We start from the raw sequence: 17,217 nt of genomic DNA, 5'->3' as shown, positions 1-17,217 counted from the left end.
TTTCAGTATGCTCGTCTTTGTGCTCTCACTTCATGGGTGTGTTGTTGTTGTTGTTGTTGTTTGTGTGGAGTGTATGTGGAGCAGCTTGAAGTGCCTCTCCCCTCCCTCCCGCCCTCCCCGCTGGCTGTGACAGCTCATCCATTTGAGTTAGACGACCAGGCTGGGATGCAGTGCTATTGGTAATTGCCTCTGAAATGAATTACTTGGCACAGAGTGAGTCCGAGAGGGAAGGAAATTGTAATTGAACTGCCCCCCTCCTCCACCTCCTCCTCCCTCATGCTCTCTCCCTTATGCCTCAAGTTATTACATCTGCAGTGCAGAAAGCCATTTTCCATCCACACACACAAACACACACACATACAGACACACACACCCTTACAAAACCAATTCTTCCCCTCCCCCCACACTATGGCCTCAGCAGAGCACCATATTGATGCAGGGTGATTTCACAGATTGATTGTTCACGGACACATGCACACTAGGGCCATGCTGCACTCTTGCACTCTTATTCATAGCACAGACACAGATGCTCTCTTGCACTATTTGCATTTGTTTGTGCTGTCCTGCTCTAAATATTCCCTTACTTGGGCTGCCCTTAAGCTGGCCTTTCTATTGCCCAATGGGATGGAGGACATGTTGGCACAAACAAAAGTGGTGTTCAGTATCTAGAAAGCCCTGGTTACCCCATACACACAGCCAAAGTACTGTTATTAATAACTTGCCTGTAGCTGGCCTGCTGACAGTTAGAAAGCCTGATGGATTAAAGAGCTGCCATTCTTCCTTTTAAAGCTGTACATTCATACACACACAAGGTAATATTTCTGCTTTGTTGAATTTGGTAACTGTATAAAGTGAAGAAGGAATGTTCCCAGGCTTCGTCATGCAACACATTAGCACTCCGTCCTGTGCTGTCCTTTGGCCTTTTAATAGTAAGGTTATGGAAAGAGGGGGGGAGCCAGTTAAGTGAGCTATCTCCCCTTGCCCCAGCCAGGCATGCACATGTTTTGACTCCAGCAGCAACACAATAGAATCTATTTCAGTAAATGCACTAGGGTTATCACTCCACTTATACTGACTCCCCTCCTCTCTCTCTCCCTGTCTCTCTCTCATTCACCCCTCACTTTATCTAGCACTTGCACAAAATCATGGCCGACAGAAACAGTCGTATCAGCGTGAAGAGGAAAGAGAAGAAGGTGGAAAACAAAACCACTGATGAGCAGGACAAAGAAAAGGACAAAGGAAAGGCTGCGAAGAAGCCTCTGAAGAAGGCAGAGAAGAGCAACGAGCAGCCAAAGGCAGATGAAGAGAAGAAGACGAATGGAGAAAGTGAAGGGGCAACAGGACCAGAGCCAAACAACAGTGAAGAAAATGGAGAGTTTCAGCCCATAGAGCTGCCGCCTTTTGAGATTGTCACAGGGTAGGATACAGTGTGTGTCTAACAGCTGATCTGCTCTTTATAACATTCACTTGTGATAAAACTAAAATTAGTTTAAAGCCATTCAGAGAGTTTGATTTAAGTGTGGAAGCAGACTTGCACCTGGTGTCCTTGCTAACCCGGGCATAAGAATAGGGATGAGTCACAGAGGAAACACAGATTCCAGCCTCTGCTGTATCACTCTGCCTGTATCTTCTCTCTGGCCTTTGAGCCTAGGCTGAAATCAAAGCAATGAGAGTGTTTTGTTGTGTTTTGTTTCTATTCATGTGCACTATAGCAATAGATTAATAAAGAAAAACAAATGGAGTGTGTGCTGGAAGCTTACATTGATGACTTCATTTATTTTTTAGTGACTTGAGTGCTGGAGCCAAGAGACTCCTTTTTACCCTGTCAGTCACCTTTCCTTATAGTGCTGTGTCATCCACCATGATAAAACTGCTATAGATAGACGCTGCTGAATGTCACCATGGTGATGATGACAGGCTGATGTTGTTTTTTGTAAAACTTTTCACTGGGAAGAAAACAGGTTAATTCATGATAGATTTGTTAAAACTCTCACGTCATCTCTCCACCAGGGAACAGATGAGCCCGTTCTACTTCAAGTTTCAGTTCAGGAATGTGGAGTACTCATCAGGGAGGAACAAAACCCTGCTGTGTTTCAGAGTGGATACAGCAGGAGGCGATGCAGAGCCTCTGAAAGGTTATATGGAGGATGAACATGCCACAGCTCATGCTGAAGAAGCCTTCTTTCAACAGGTGATGAACGCTCTCAGCATGTGTTTGTTTTCTCCTTTGTGTTGACATAATTCTCCACTCTCATCTTTCTAGGTGCTCCCAAACTCCTCCCAGGGATATGACATCACATGGTACGTATCATCCAGTCCCTGTGCAGAATGTGCTGCCAAACTGGTCAGAATCATCCAGCAGTGCAAAAAGCTCAGTCTCTCCATATTTTGCTCCCGTCTCTTTGAGTGGGAGCAGCCAGAGATAGTGGAAGGCCTGAGGGCTCTGGCAAGTGCTGGCTGCAAACTGCGGATGATGAAGCCATCCGACTTCCTGCATATTTGGGAAACATATGTGGAGAAGGAGGACCAGAGCTTCACACCGTGGGAAGATTGTCAGGAGAACTACGAATACTATGTGGAGAAACTGGCTGACATCCTCAAGTAGATGTGAGTCAGTGAGCAGTGTGTGTGCAGTTCTACTGGATCAATACAAACCTTGATTTCTAACACATTTTTCCATGTGGATTTTGTCCCCTGTGTTTTTGCTCCTACAGCTACTCAAGAATTCCTCCATTGACTGAACCACAAATCGGCGTAAACTACTTGGCGTGTTTGTTGCAGTCACAGCTGAAAATAGAAGTTTGAATGAACACTCATGGACTTTTTATTTTCATAATTCCATAGAGACATAAAATGCTTGAATACATAGATAAATGTACAAGTGCTTGCTTTAGAGGGGTAAAGCACTAACATTCATGGCTGAACCATTTACATTAAATAAGCTTTCTACTGACATCTGGTGGACGTTTAGGGAATTGAAGCACAAACTGAAATAAAGAATAAATACATTCTTCAGCAAATTCTCACATCTTTTCAGTAACTGAAAGGTAATGAATATGACTGATGCTTTTCACATAAATAACATGTTAAACGTGCCTTTTGTTTAAATGATATTAATTAAAAAAATATGCCTATAACTCCTGATCAGGTTGGATCACATCACATCACTCCTGAGAGAATGAGTTCCCATACCTGCATGTTTTCGCCCCAGAGGATGAATGCTCAATAATTTACTTGGATTTTTACCTGCCACTGCAGACAGAAGAGTTTCCACCTGTACTAACAGGTCATTCACACACATCTAAAGCTAATGCAAACAAAGGAAGTCATGTTAGCATTCAAGCTTAAGCACAGTCAGACAAGCTGTGGCTTAGATATCCTAACATGACCACAGTGGTAATGACTGAGACTAAAGAAAATCTGGTGACTTCAAAGGGTGATTGGTAAGTTTGTGGCCTAAGTTAAAGTTAAGATATCTGTGGTATTTTTGCAACTGTCTGGGAAAATGGACAATGTTAGCCTGTATGTAGTCATCAGAGAAGATTCAGGATCTGTGTGTTCTGTGGCTGCTGGACTTTTTGCTGGATTTTGTAAGTGGGAAGGATGAAAGGAAAGGAACTGACCCATACTTTAGGCCACAAATGTATCTATCACACTTTGCCTTTGTAAAAATGTTGTGATGACATCTTCAGTAACTCATTTGAAGGAAACCAGCCCGCCGTTTTCTGCTGCATCATGGTCGCCCGTCGGCACAGCTGAAAACATAAAGAGTGGGCTGTGGATCAGTGATGCTTTATGAGAAGCTTCAGGGAAACTGTGTAGTGTAGAGCGTCATTACCTTGGTCCTCCTGTGTGGTTATTGGTAGTGGAGTTGCTTCACTGCAAACTGTGCCATTCTCATTCTCCTCTGCAGATTAGACAACACAATGAAAATATTTGTTAGCCACAGCCTTCATTTGAAATGAATTAGAATCAGTTAGCTGTTGTCTGTTTAATATATGAGCTTTTTTCACCTTTAGGTGGTGCATTCAGGGCGGCATCAGTGATGTACTCAACCAGCGGACAGGGTGTATCTGAAGTGAGAAACTTAAATATCAATAAACAAATTCAAAACAAATCTTTAAAGTATCAGCTGGAAGTTTCACAAGCAACTATATATATATATATATATATATATATATATATATATAAAGTTTAAAGCTGGGCTGGAGCGTACTAGAAAAGAGATGACTAATACCACAAGCCATTAGAGGTGTTGGCAACGTACCACAGCCCTTCTGCTGAGCCATTGTGAGAAACAGGTTCTCCTCTTCTGGTTTCATGTCATCACCCGCTATGTGACAAAAAAAGGTAATGAGTCACTTCACTGTGGGTTTTATTCTTAGTTGTTGAAAGCAACACATTTAAAACCTGCACAAACTGATGTGAACTCTGAACTCTGGTGTTAAAGGTTGTTTAGGTTTGCCCCTATCCCATGATGATTATTAATATTACAAAAAGTAAAATGAAATTCAAGTGCTAAAATTCAAACCTGGTTTGCGGGTGACTCTGAGGACAAAGCATCCGATGAACACAGCAATAATGCCAAAGAAGATACAGCCAGAGATGGACAGAAGCACCCTCCTCTTCAAAACTGTACATTAACAACAAAATAATAACAGAGAGTGAAAGTCAGACAGAATATTTGTTAGGTAAATATATTCAGATTTCAGTTATACTCACGAAGATTCTTGGTCCTGAAAGATTCGCTGGTTTTTGAATACGATGGTCTACCGTTGCGAACGCCCTTGCAGGTGTACAGGCTCTGGTCTGGGTCGTTCTGTGGTGTGACTATATGCTTATCAGAGGTCGACTGATTGATTGGCGTCTTTGAATCAGCTTTGTACCTGTTTTAATATTATTATGTTGAATTTTCTAGGTTTTAATCAAGAATTTTCTGCATAAATTCCCACATTATTATCATTATTCTTACCAGGTGTAGTTCCACTCGTCCTCACTTTCCATCACCTCACATCTGAGCACCAGGCTGTCAGTGGAGAAGACTTCTGACCAGCCAGTCAACAGAATGATACCAGCCTGTGGTCGCTCTGTAATTAACGATAATATTATAATAATTAAAAAAAAACCTCCAACATCAGTAATTCAACACCACTACAATAAAAAGAGGAAGTAAACACAAACCTACCCTTAACCTCAAGCTCTGCAGCCTGACTATAGTCTGACCTGAAAGCCGGGTTTACTCCTCTTTTAACTTGACACTCATATGATCCACTGCTTGATGTCTGAACTGAACTGATGGTGTGACTGTTGCCAGATGCAGAAAAAGGTGTGCCGTCTTTGTACCACACATAGTCCCATCCAGAAGAGACATTTATGTGACAGCTAAAGGAGACTGAATCTCCAGTGTGCATCAACCTGGACTCAGGATCCTGCTTCAGAGTGACTGTGGGTTTTGTATCTGAGGATTAAAAATAATCACAATTACAAGAAATAGCAGCATTTAAAGGCCACAGCATAAGAAGTAGCTGGCCTTTTACTAGTGTAAAGAGATTCAAATATCTATTTTCATACATGTGCATATACTTCCTCAAAAAAATGAGAAATACCACTGTTCATATCTTATCACTTGATGAACTTCCACTTTATGTTGCTTCTTGCACTACAACAGCCATTTCTTAATAATTGCTTAATGTAGCCTTACCTGCATTCAAAGTTAGGACCAATGCATAACTGAAAGGGTCACAGAAAGGAGAACTAAAACTCACCATGCACATCCAGGATTACTTCTGAGCTGGACCTGCTGCCAACAGGGCGGCTCTTCAGCTGTGCCGAGCAGCTGTATTTTCCGCGGTGAGCAGCTGAGGCAGATCTGATGGTGAGAGTGGTTCTATCGGCGTCAAAAGACACGGTCTCATCATCAGGCTGCTTCTGTGCATCTTTGAACCATGCATATGTCCACTCAGAGCTGCTGGGCATCCTGCAGCGAAGCTTTGCACTCTCTGTGGGGAACACATCCAACCACTGGGTTTCTAGTTTCAGAGATGGAACAGGAATTTCTAAAGAAAGAGACACACAGACATTTAATATCACATTTGAATCTTCACACAGTATTTTGTGAGGTAAATTCTTCTTAGTCTTTTAAGACTTTATATGACGCACCTGAAATGTTTAAGGGTTGTGTATCACTGTGCTTTGTCCGTGTTGTGCCTCTCATGGCTTTGCACTCGTATGTCCCACTGTCTGATAAAGTAGCATTAACCCTTTTGAAATTGTTGCTGTTTACATGGAACGGTTGTCCATCTTTGTACCACTGATAGCTCCAACCAGTTGAGATTTCTACTTTGCATTCAAATTCCACAGACTCCCCAGCAAACAAGCTTTTACCACCAGGCTTCTGGATCAATAATGGCTTGGGATTTTCTCCTAAACAGATAAAACACAAGCAATTTATCTATGTGTACTGTACTTTAAATTCCATAAATCTCCACAACAGAAACACTACAATTACATCTTTACAGAAACATACCTTTTACATCAAGCTCTTTAACTGGACTTGAAATGCCAAAAAATGGATTGCTGCCTCGTTTTGTTTGGCATGTATATGATCCCTTATCTGTTGTTTTAAGTTTTTCAATTGAGTAGTCTTTGCTAACCAATCCTGTCAGCTCCTTGCCATCTTTGCTCCACTGGTATTTCCATCCAGATGAGACATTTATGTGACAGCTAAAGTTGACAGATTCTCCAGGAAACATCACCTTGTAGTCTGGATTCTGCGTCACTACCACAGCAGGCTTTGTATCTGAGGGTACACAAACATACCATTCAGTTAGTATGTGAAATTATACTGTTGTCATGGTGACAAGCAAATATTTATTAACCCAAAATGCAACCAAATGTTTTTTTTATGAAAATTTGAAATCTTTTTTAAATAGCTTTTTATTGTTAAAGGTTTTCAGATGTACTACCTTTGAGGAAATTCCCTACAAAATAAGTGTTTGTATATATTTTTATGAACTTCAAATATGAAAACTCACCATACACTTTGAGAGTAAGTAAAGGACTTGAGTGGCTGCTGACTCCCCTGTCGGGCAGATGTCCCTTACACTCATATTGTCCTCTGTGTTTGTCTGAAGCAGAACTGATTGAAAGAGTCGCACCAGTCTCATCAGCCATTTTCTGTGTATCTTTGAGCCACTCGTAAATCCAGCTGGAGCTCGTTTGGATGTGACAGCTAAATCTCACAGTCTCAGTGGGGAACACATCCAACCAGTTGGTTATGTTCTTCAAAGATGGGATGGGAATTTCTGCAAAGAAAAACAAGACACGTTAACCACCACTTCCATTGTTTCCATTGAAAATTGGGTTAGATTAATATTTGCTTCCCATTTGCTATACATATGCCGCTGAGGGATCCCTTCATGCTCGTAGCATATGCTACACCACATATCTTGTTACATCAAGAAATGTATAAAACAACATAAACATCAAAAGAGTGCCTTTGAACAACAAATACTTCTCTTACCGACAACATCTAGTGGCATTTTATCACTGGCTTCTGTTGTTGTTGTTTTGCCTCTGGTGGCCTTGCAGGAATAATTTCCTTTATCACTAGTTTTAAGTGAGATGTTGATAACGTTTCTGACGTCACTGAGCATCTGTTCATTCCTGTACCACTGATACGTCCAGTCAGAGGCCATGTCCACTTTGCAGGTGATGATCACCAATTCTCCAACATACATAGGGTTAAAATTGGGAGCTTTGCTCACTGTTGGTTTTGGTATTTGATCTGAAACACACAGACATGTTATTATAGTAGTCATTTGTTTCTTTGCTGCATTGTGATACAACTCTCATACAAATATAAATCAGCCCAGTAAAGCTTGTAATACATTACACAGACGTACTCATTAGGTGTACACTGGAAAAGATTAGACAGGGTGGAAACTGTGCTTTCTACATGAGAGGTGAAAAGATCTATATCACGTCATTTTCGCATGTGGTGTAAATAGAAACCCGCCCAATAGCTGGTTTTCTCAGCACAAAGACAAAAATAAAAAAACAGCTTTAGACCTATTCAGAGGGACAAAAACCTCTGCTAGAAAAAGTGACAGAGCTATTCCTCTATAGCTGCTGGTAGAAGGTTTATATATTTAAGGATTATAATGTCACATTTATGCTGTGATGACAAAATTCAAATCAATGCTATTATATAAAAAAAGCTTCGAAAAACTCACCATAAACTGTGACCTTTGCTGTGTTGCTGTATGCAGAGGTGACTCCTCTGGAAGACAGGTGAGCTTTGCAGGAATATTGTCCCTCATACATTTTATTGGCTGTAATTTTGAATAACGATCCGATGAGGGACTGCTCTGAGGCCTGACTCTGTTCGTTTTTGTACCAGGTGAAAGTCCAGCCGTGGCTGTCAACTCCACACATAAACTCCACTTCTTCACCTTCAAACACATCTTGCCATTGAGACTGTACCTTCAGAGTTGGTGCGGGCACGGCTGAAAATGTGCACCACAAAGATATTTTCAACAATCATAATACATCAAATGTATCATATCATCAACATTTAGTTTCAAATAAAACTGTGGTGTGAGTAGCACATCCCTCCTGACACTAATCATTTCTTTCCATAAGAACTCCACCTACAGCGTGTATGCACACACAGATGCCCTTTGTGTTATATGCTACACCACAACATCCTGTTTCAACAGAAAATGCATAACGGAAGCAGGCCACTTTTTCACTGAATATAAAACAGTACAATGAGAACTTGTTTTACACAGCATAAAATAAAATGTTAAAATCTACCGTAAACAGTAAAACTACTTGCTTCACTTACCAAGCACATCTAGTGGTGTCTGATCACTGGTTACTGTTATTTGACCTCTGGTAGCCTGGCAGGAATAGTTTCCTTTATGATCAGGTTGAAGTTTGATCCTGATGCTTTCACTGATCTCAGCGAGCTTCTGTCCATTCCTGTACCACTGATACTTCCAGCCAGAGGCCACATTCACTGTGCAGGTGAGGGACACTGTTTCTCCGATGTACATAGGGTTAAAATCCGGTTTTTTGCTCACTGTTGGTTTTGGTTTTTCATCTGAAACACACAGTTTACCCCAGATTACTGCTTCAATCTTCTACAAAGCTTGTGATGCAGTGGTTATGTTATTAAGAACAACCTGCTGCCGGCCTGTACAAACTGTTTTGCCCTCATGTCTGTAATACCAGTGATGTTAAACTGAACTATTCAGGCAGAAAAAGGTAAATTTAAATTTTAAAAAAAAGTAAAAAATGTACCATAAACTGTAAGTTTTAGTTCCTCGCTTCTTTCAGAGAAACGACCTTTTTGTTCACCAACACAGGAATAATTTCCAGAGTGTGTCTGAGAAACTGAAGGGATTGTAAGCACGGCTCCATCTTCAGACAAATTCTCTGAACCTATCTCGTCGTAATCTCTGTACCAGCTGAGCGTCCAGTCGGAGCTGCCCTCAATGCTACAATTGAACTTGACGCTCTCACTGGGGAAGACATCCAACCAGGCAGTCATTTGCTGCAGAACTGGTATGGGGGAATCTGAAAGTATACGTAAAGTATATTATGTAAAGAGTTAAAGAATGTTGTTCAAATACGACTATAACCACAAATGCTACTGACTTCTATTCATCAGTCCAGAACACATAAAACCAATGAATGAGAATCTCACCATAGTATCCAGTTTCTATTGTTGGGGTAGGAACGCTGCTGTGAGTGACTGGTGGGTGGATGAGAGGAGATGTGGATAGCAGGATTTAGATGAGAACAGCATGCAGGTAAGCTTTACATCAGAAGTCAGGGTTTAAACACAAACAGTGGTAAAAATCACACAGTTAAGGTAAGCAGTGGTACGGTAAGCTCCATTTGACGTCAGTGACATGTTTCATTCTATGTTTGCCTGATGTAGGATTTCAGCTGCTCATCTGTGTATTTAATGTTCTAAATCAAGTTCTTAGGCCAGGTTAGCAGCCAGACTATTGTGCCACGCAGTCGGTGTTGCAGTAATAAGCACGACACATGTAAAGATTCCTACTACAGAAGCATGTCTGTTGTTATCGCAGCACTGGTCTCCAGTGAACTCATGTTTAAACATTAAAATCCATACATTTACACACAACATTATTTTTTTAGAAATAAAGATGTAGATGCTTGTGTAAACCATAACCATGTAAAGCAGGCATTAGGGACTATTGACACTTGTACTAGGCAGCTGATATCAGGAACTGCCTGACAGTACTTCATGTTCCTCATGGTAGTTTTAACTATAATACATCCTACTGACTGTTATAAAGCCATGTGATATACAAATGTAGCTATTTTAACCATGTTAGTTTTAATATGATTTGGATACTGAATATGTGAGGTTTTAATAGGGATGTCCCGATCAGGTTTTTTTGCCTTTGAGTCCGAGTCCGAGTCATTTGATTTTGAGTATCTGCCGATACCGAGTCCCGATCCGATACTTTCAAGATTCTCCATAAGATCAATAAACTTTAATTTCTAAAGAACATTTAACACTGGAAACATTATTATTATTGTTATTATTAATGATATTAATATTAATGTTGATATTATTATTATGAGTAGTGGTAGGCCTATTACCATGGCTTATCTGAGCATAGTCAATGGAGTTAAGTCAAACCAACTAGCACGTCATGAGCAACAGAGAGCCAAACAACACGCACTCTCTGGGAGTGGGCTCACCTGTATGCACATGTGCTTGTGTGGGCACGCGTTTGCGTGTGTGTATGCGCATCAGGCCGCTGCAGACAGCTGCAGTGAATTTTACAAACACCACCATGTAGACAGAAACACATAGAAACTGATAGCAGAGATGGCACCAGAGGACTGGGCAAGAGAACTAGAATGGGTGGCGCTGCAGCGAGTGTCGCCAGTGAGAAGGCAGAGAACTTCACTCGTACAACGCGGACTCTCTCTGACAGCAGGTTCTATACATGAGCATGTTTAGTGTCGTGGTGAATTGTGGCAAAGTGTTGAAACAGACGCAGACAGCGAGCTGACCGTGGTCTGCTCAGAACATCCCGTAAACGTTACACAATGAGTTAAAACATTGACACAGAGCCACCCTGCACAGAAGGCGTTAACTATGAGAGCCCATATATCCGAGTCCTGATCGGGAGGTAACATCCGAGTCCGATCGAGTCTGAAATCGCGTAATCGGGCCCGATTTCCGATCACGTGATCGGATCGGGACATCCCTAGGTTTTAATATTAACTTTTAAATCTTTGCAACCTGAAATATGATCTTATCATTAGGTAAGTTCTGTCGTCCTACCATTCTCTGGGTCCTGAGCTGCACAAGCAGCGGTCAGACCTGTAGAAACCAACAAACAGTAAGAATTACATTTCAATGTATGTGAACACGTTCTTCATAAATCACAAAAATCAACATTTAAAAACTTACAAAAGACACAGAAGACCTCAAAAAGCTGCATCTTCCATGAAGCCTCGTGTGTGGAGGCTGTGCCGCAGAGTTGAGTCATATATCTGATGTGTAGTGAAGTTCAGGAAAGGAAACTGACTGCAGTTTAGAGGGGCGTGTGTCAGCTCACCTCAGGACACTTCTGTCTTTCTGACATCTGCTTTTTTTGTGTGTTGAGGCAACAGGAAATGGTTTGAACCACATTCAGATGTCTGTGCTCTCAGCATGCACAAGACCTGCTGATTTGTACTGAAATGTGACAAAGGATATAGGGAATTGAAAGAAGTTACAAAAATGTTGACAAAGTTTTGTATCATCAAGAAACCCAGAGGGTGTGACAGAATTCCAAAACCAAACTTCTGATCTTTTTTATCTGTTGGGCTTTTTTCAGTAGATCTTTAAGGTATGAGCGGAAGTATTAGCACTAACACGTTAACACTTTTTTTATAGTTCTATGCATCCACCCCGTAAAACCACAAACTGCAACGGCCTTCTGTTTTTTGTCACTGTCAAGACATGCACATATAGGAAAGACAGCTTAACCACTCTATACAGTGTTATAAAACTATTATTATTATTACTATTATTATAACTTAAGTTTGGGTCCCACGTCATCCGTCATGTGGGTTTCTGTTCCTCTATTCCTGTCATTTTCTGGCCTTTTAGGTGTACTCTCTGGGAACCACATGATGATTAAAATGCATGACTGATGATGCTTTTCAGGCTCAGGTTCAGGTTTTCATCAAGGGTTGGCTGCACTCTTACTTTACAATCAACATCAATTTTCGTCCTAAAAGTCTCGGCACATTGATAATGCTGTTTCATGAGTATCCTCCGTTTAGTGTTTAGTGATGGTGTACAACACTGCCATTATCCCTGGTTCTGTTTTCATGTTGATCCTTGGTTCCTAGTTGTTTGGGGTGTATTTGTGTTTTTCTTGGTTTTGGTCATGGTTCCTGTTTTATTTTTAAAGTCCTGTTCTCCTTGTGTGTTTTTCTTCCCCTTGTGTTTCGCTCCATGGTGATTGCTTGACCCACCCTAATGCGTTTCACCTGTGTCTTATTAACCTTATTTAAGATCAAACAAGTATCTATTTAGGATTCTGTGGTAGACCAGGTTTGCAGTTCATCTTTAGAGTGTTCTTGTCTTTCTGTCATGTTTATGAATAATGAGGAAACTCTGCATACTTGCGTGATCACAGACAGCTCTGCTGCCCCAACTTCAACTGCTCAGCTTATTCTTATGAAGGTGCAGCATTCGTCTCTATGTTGTGCTCATACTCCTTCTTTATATACTACAGACAGTAATGTCTGGAATGTAGAGCAGATAAGTGGTTAACAAAATAAACACAGCAAACCTACACTGAAAAAGTATGTTGGGTCCATATGTGCCTGATGATGCAAATGCTACAAATCACTCAGGCATATGGCAGTTAACACAGAACTACTCTGCTGTCTTCCTTTCACTGTGATAAAACACAACTATGACAAACTATGAAGTCTGGTGGCATGTTCAGATTTCTTCTAGCACTCACTGTTGGCCTGTTGTCGTTATCTCTATAGGTCATCCTCCATACAGGATTCCGAATCAGAAAACTTTATTCATCCCTGAGGGTCAATTTAAGGATAAACGGTAACAGTTTATTTTTTTCTATATCAGCGCTGTAATGAAATGAAAAGCATTTTTTGCAGAACATACTGTATGTTTGCAATGTCTACCAGCTCATTTAGGCACGGGCTAAAGATACGATACAGAATGCGGAACGTTTCTAATACGGCGCGGTTTTCGCCCGGAACAAATGTTGTGTGGGACAGCTTCCGCCAAACGATTGCCTTGCGACCTGAAATATCAACATTCGAGCTCACGAGGTATTGTTTCACTAAATATTTAACAACACGAACGTATAAACATATATCCACTGCTAAAATCCTTTCTTACCCAAACTCTGCTTTATTTTGGTCAAAGTAAATCTGCTCGTCATATTTTTTCAGAGACGGATAAACTACATGTATTCAAAACGTGCCACATTTTAGGGGGAATTCTTCAAAATGTCGTCGACGTAAAGAAGTCGGTCAACAGGTGAAAACAAGTTTTAGTTGCTGTGACAGACTTTGTTGGTAGGTTTAAGTCCAGTAGCATTTAAAGGGGCTGTAATGGCTAGCAGCAGTAGTAGTAGTGTGGACATGGATCCAGATGTTGCTCGGAGGCTGTTTGAGGAAGGAGCGACCCTGGTACTGCTCGGTATCCCTCAGGGTACAGAGCTTGGCATAGACTGCAAGAGCTGGCGGGTGGGTCCCCGTTTTCGGGGTGTCAAGATGATCCCCCCAGGTCTCCACTTCCTCTACTACTGCTCTGTTAACTCACCAAGCTGTGGAAGTGAAACTGGCCCAAAGACCGGCCTCTTCCTCACTCTCAAGCCGAGAGAGATCATACTGGCCAACTGGGACCCCAAAGAAGAAGATCTGGACTTCTCAGCCTCCAAAAATGAAGAAGAGGTGAGCCGGATACGTTCAACGTTGCGAGAGCTGGATCCTTACTTAGGCCCTTATCCCTATGAGGTGATGAGAAAGTGGGTGTCCCTCACTGACCGCCTCACTGAAGAGGTGGCCAATAAATTACAACCCCTTTCAGGTCGAATATGTGCCTTCAGTGATGTCATTCCTGAGCTTCAGCTTAGACACACTGAGGACAGGGCAGATCAGCCGAGGAATGACACAGCCTGTCAGAGCATGAAAGAAGGACTCGACAGGCTCCCGAAGATGAAACACAGGGAGGGCACTGAGCTGCGGCTCTCTGTTATCCCCAAAAAGACCTACCCTGCTGGAGCTACGCCAGCCCAGATCACCCAGTGCAGCTTGGACCTGAGCTATGCCCTGGAGACTGTGCTGGAAAACAACCATAAGCAGCAGCCTCTCAACCTGCTAGGTATGTGTAACATTTAAATGCCACACATGTCATATTATATGTAAAATCAAAACGAATGAAACCCACATTTAGCTACTTTTAATTACTTGCAGGTGAACTGCAGTTCGCTTTTGTGTGTTTCCTGATTGGGGATGTGTATGATGGCTTTGAGCACTGGAAGAGCCTCCTGGCTCTGCTGTGTCGCTCAGAAGAGGCCATGCAGAAGCACAAGGAACTCTACCTGGGTCTCATCACTGTGCTTTACCACCAGCTTGGAGAAATACCTCCTGATTTCTTTGTTGACATTGTGTCACAGAGCAACTTCCTTACTTCCACAATGCAGGTAGATACCCATTGCTCTAAGTCTATCTACTTTAAGTAGTTTTTACAACACTGTCAAAGCATCACACACATTTTAACTGTTCTCAGGGTCATTCACAGTTAGAAGTAACTTGAGTGTTTGACTTGTTCTCCTACAGGATTTCTTCCAGTTTGCCATTGGACCTGGTGTAGATGGTGCCCTGCGTAAAAGAGCAGAGAAATTCAAAGCACACCTGACCAAGAAGTTTTGCTGGGATTTTGACGCAGACCTGGAAGACTGTGCACCTGTTGTGGTGGAGCTGCCTGAAGATGTTACTGTGGACTGAAACTGGTCTGTAAAGTATTTAATATCACATCAAAAGGCCTGAAGACACTTTAATCACTGAAGTCATTCAGAAGACTTCTTAGTCTTCTAGTTTTACAACTGTGTGTGTTGAGGTTGTTGAACTTGGCCCATATAGTGTAACTTATTTCGAAGAAGGCAAACAGGTTATTTCATTTCAGTCATCTAAAGTTACAGTCAAGGCTGAGCTGCAACAAATGAGGACAGAGTGGTGCCCTCTTTTGTTTCTTAGCGAGTTTCAACTGTGAAATCAATCCCTTTGTATTTTTTAGGTTTACTTTAGTTAGACAATTATGGAAGGCAATATGAACCATGCCAAACACATAGTTTCTTCAGCCACGTGTTAACATAGTTTGAAACAATACATCACCCAACCTTGATGAAGGTTCAACTTGAATATTTGTTAGATAAAATGCATACATCTGTTTTTCAGGTGGCGATAATTGTGCCCTTTTAACTCTCTGTTGTTCCTACAAAACAGGTTAACAGAGTGTTAGTTTTTTTCTTCTTGTAATATAAAATGCCATTAAGAATGCCTGCTTTGTTGTTTAGGCAATTTAGAGTGATAAAAGTTAAAAATAAAAATAACAATTCTGAAACAAAAATAGCTTTATGGATTTCTTTAAGTGTTGATCATTAATTATGAATGTGCAGTATGTTTTAATAGGTGTCTGGAGGAGTTATTTCTTTTTCCTCCACTAGGTGGCATGCAAAGGCTTTTTGTGAAGATTTTTGACCTCAAGTATGGTGCCTTCATTTGTAGGTGTGTTCATGTTGACTTTGGAGGTTGTTTTAAAACTTTGTCAGGAATATATGCACAGTACAGTAGGATCAAATGATCACAAAATCACATACGTTTATTTGTTTTGTGCATGTGTGTCTCTTCCTCGACTGTGACGTATGGGACAAACCTTTTGTTTTCCTTTTATTCCATTAATCTATTCATCCGTTAATTTCGTCTCTGCCCCTGTTGAACTTTTTCTCTGTCCAGCTGCACTTCTCTTCTTTGACATGCCCTGGCTCCATTAACCAATCTATAACCACGAAGCTGCTGTGAAATGAATGAAAGCCAGCTAATGCAATTATGTGAGTAAATGGAATCTGGCCCTGTTGATGGGGATCCAAATGCCAATGCAAGAAATCAATTCTTTTCCCAGAAGACAGATGGTATTGTGAAATGGCCGGTAATGGTAGGCTTTATGATGAAAACTCCCCCTTTTGAAACTTTATGTGCAACTTAAAAGAAGATCAGCTCTGTGTTTGTGGTCCACTGTTGGACCACTGGGGCTCTGCATGTACTGGTTGTTATTGTCTTTTTGCAATTAGATGAAGAAAATGGCTTGGAACACATGGTGGAAACATATCACCGTAACATGGAAGGAAATGTAGTGATTTGTAGATTCATATTCCTCAGTAAGGATGAAATACTGTACATTGTCAATGAAGAAGACAGTCACTGAAATGACTCTACTGGGATGTCCTTGGCATTCCAGCCCCTACATTAGTGCTGGAATTACACTGTACAGCAAGTCAGCGGACAGCTCTTTAAGTGTCCAGGTTTTTTGTGCTGCACACAAACCTTTTTCCTCAGCGAACTCCTGCCATGTTCCTGGTATGGCAACCGATTTCCTTTTAATCTTTCTTATTTGTTTGGTTTGGTGCGGCCACCCCAGGGAGTGAAGCATACTGAGAAATGGGCTGCACTGATTATGCAGAACCTCAAAGCCTAGAAGGCCCTGTCAGTCACAGGCTTTCTCTCCATTAGATGTGAGCTGGCCATTTCCATGGGGCTCTCAGGCTGCTCACCCTGCCAGTGTAAACACAGGCCCCTCTGTTTCTTTCTCAGTCAGTCACTCGCTCAGCTCCCCTCTCCAAGGCAGCAAGAAGGACGGAGGAGAGACTGTGCGCACATGCGTGTGTTTGATTTCTTGACAGAGTGTTGACTTGTTTTAATAATAATTAAAGACTGAACAAATATTGTCTTTTGATCTTTTAAGTACAGAATAACTTAATTAACACCCAAGCCTTCTATAGAAGCCCATTCCTGAATGTGATCAATAAACAAAGATGAAAAACTCTCACAAAATCATCAGTACAGGTAATAATCTCAAAAATCCAAAAGTTTCATCTCTAAGTGGACTGTTAGGCATGTCTCATTGCTTTG

The 17,217-nt window shown here is 41.4% G+C and overlaps 3 protein-coding genes across 5 annotated transcripts; 2 read left to right on the top strand and 1 right to left on the bottom strand.

Moving 5' to 3' along the window:
* The first annotated feature begins 1,010 nt into the window (after positions 1-1,010).
* Positions 1,011-3,020, top strand: apobec2b (apolipoprotein B mRNA editing enzyme, catalytic polypeptide-like 2b). Its single transcript, XM_028409858.1, has 4 exons — positions 1,011-1,417; positions 2,011-2,191; positions 2,264-2,607; positions 2,715-3,020. Exons 1-3 carry the CDS (start codon positions 1,146-1,148, stop codon positions 2,603-2,605), a joined length of 795 nt encoding a protein of 264 aa, XP_028265659.1. The 5' UTR covers positions 1,011-1,145; the 3' UTR covers positions 2,606-2,607; positions 2,715-3,020.
* Positions 2,801-11,619, bottom strand: LOC114438473 (carcinoembryonic antigen-related cell adhesion molecule 5-like). Of its 2 annotated transcripts, XM_028409856.1 has the most exons (19): positions 11,468-11,618; positions 11,339-11,377; positions 9,713-9,760; positions 9,307-9,582; positions 8,849-9,106; positions 8,235-8,507; positions 7,523-7,786; positions 7,035-7,304; positions 6,527-6,799; positions 6,160-6,423; positions 5,766-6,056; positions 5,186-5,458; positions 4,973-5,087; positions 4,723-4,886; positions 4,532-4,633; positions 4,268-4,333; positions 4,014-4,073; positions 3,839-3,907; positions 2,801-3,755 (listed from the first exon to the last, which is right to left on the bottom strand). In XM_028409856.1, exons 1-19 carry the CDS (start codon positions 11,544-11,546, stop codon positions 3,697-3,699), a joined length of 3,243 nt encoding a protein of 1,080 aa, XP_028265657.1. In that variant the 5' UTR covers positions 11,547-11,618; the 3' UTR covers positions 2,801-3,696. The 2 variants fall into 2 exon arrangements, with proteins under 2 accessions (XP_028265657.1, XP_028265658.1); XM_028409857.1 differs by lacking the exon at positions 9,713-9,760 and having other exon boundaries at positions 3,697-3,755; positions 11,468-11,619.
* A 1,673-nt stretch (positions 11,620-13,292) lies between these two features.
* Positions 13,293-15,658, top strand: aar2 (AAR2 splicing factor). 2 transcript variants are annotated; one of them, XM_028410059.1, is made up of 4 exons: positions 13,293-13,353; positions 13,477-14,410; positions 14,503-14,732; positions 14,869-15,658. In XM_028410059.1, the coding sequence occupies exons 2-4, from the start codon at positions 13,639-13,641 to the stop codon at positions 15,034-15,036; spliced, it is 1,170 nt and encodes a 389-aa protein (XP_028265860.1). In that variant the 5' UTR covers positions 13,293-13,353; positions 13,477-13,638; the 3' UTR covers positions 15,037-15,658. The 2 variants fall into 2 exon arrangements, with proteins under 2 accessions (XP_028265860.1, XP_028265861.1); XM_028410060.1 differs by having other exon boundaries at positions 13,300-13,353; positions 13,519-14,410.
* Positions 15,659-17,217: the final 1,559 nt, after the last annotated feature.

Source organism: Parambassis ranga, chromosome 7 (genome assembly GCF_900634625.1).
Source record: "Parambassis ranga chromosome 7, fParRan2.1, whole genome shotgun sequence".
NCBI classification, from domain to species: Eukaryota; Metazoa; Chordata; class Actinopteri; family Ambassidae; genus Parambassis; species Parambassis ranga.
The sequence above is the reverse complement of the archived record's forward strand: the minus strand, read 5'-3'. Positions and strand labels throughout refer to the sequence as shown.

What these genes read in the sequence shown, in the direction of transcription:
- apobec2b (XM_028409858.1), top strand. Translation starts at nt 1,146, where the DNA reads ATGGCCGACAGAAACAGTCGTATCAGCGTGAAGAGGAAAGAGAAGAAG. An exon ending in CCTTTTGAGATTGTCACAGG is followed by an intron (nt 1,418 to 2,010) that starts GTAGGATACAGT and finishes TCTCTCCACCAG; the next exon opens with GGAACAGATGAGCCCGTTCT. An exon ending in AAGAAGCCTTCTTTCAACAG is followed by an intron (nt 2,192 to 2,263) that starts GTGATGAACGCT and finishes TCATCTTTCTAG; the next exon opens with GTGCTCCCAAACTCCTCCCA.
- LOC114438473 (XM_028409856.1), bottom strand. Translation starts at nt 11,546, where the DNA reads ATGACTCAACTCTGCGGCACAGCCTCCACACACGAGGCTTCATGGAAG. An exon ending in ACAACCCTTAAACATTTCAG is followed by an intron (nt 6,057 to 6,159) that starts GTGCGTCATATA and finishes CTCTTTCTTTAG; the next exon opens with AAATTCCTGTTCCATCTCTG. An exon ending in CCTGAATGCACCACCTAAAG is followed by an intron (nt 3,908 to 4,013) that starts GTGAAAAAAGCT and finishes TCTAATCTGCAG; the next exon opens with AGGAGAATGAGAATGGCACA.
- aar2 (XM_028410059.1), top strand. Translation starts at nt 13,639, where the DNA reads ATGGCTAGCAGCAGTAGTAGTAGTGTGGACATGGATCCAGATGTTGCT. An exon ending in GCAGCCTCTCAACCTGCTAG is followed by an intron (nt 14,411 to 14,502) that starts GTATGTGTAACA and finishes AATTACTTGCAG; the next exon opens with GTGAACTGCAGTTCGCTTTT. An exon ending in TCCTTACTTCCACAATGCAG is followed by an intron (nt 14,733 to 14,868) that starts GTAGATACCCAT and finishes GTTCTCCTACAG; the next exon opens with GATTTCTTCCAGTTTGCCAT.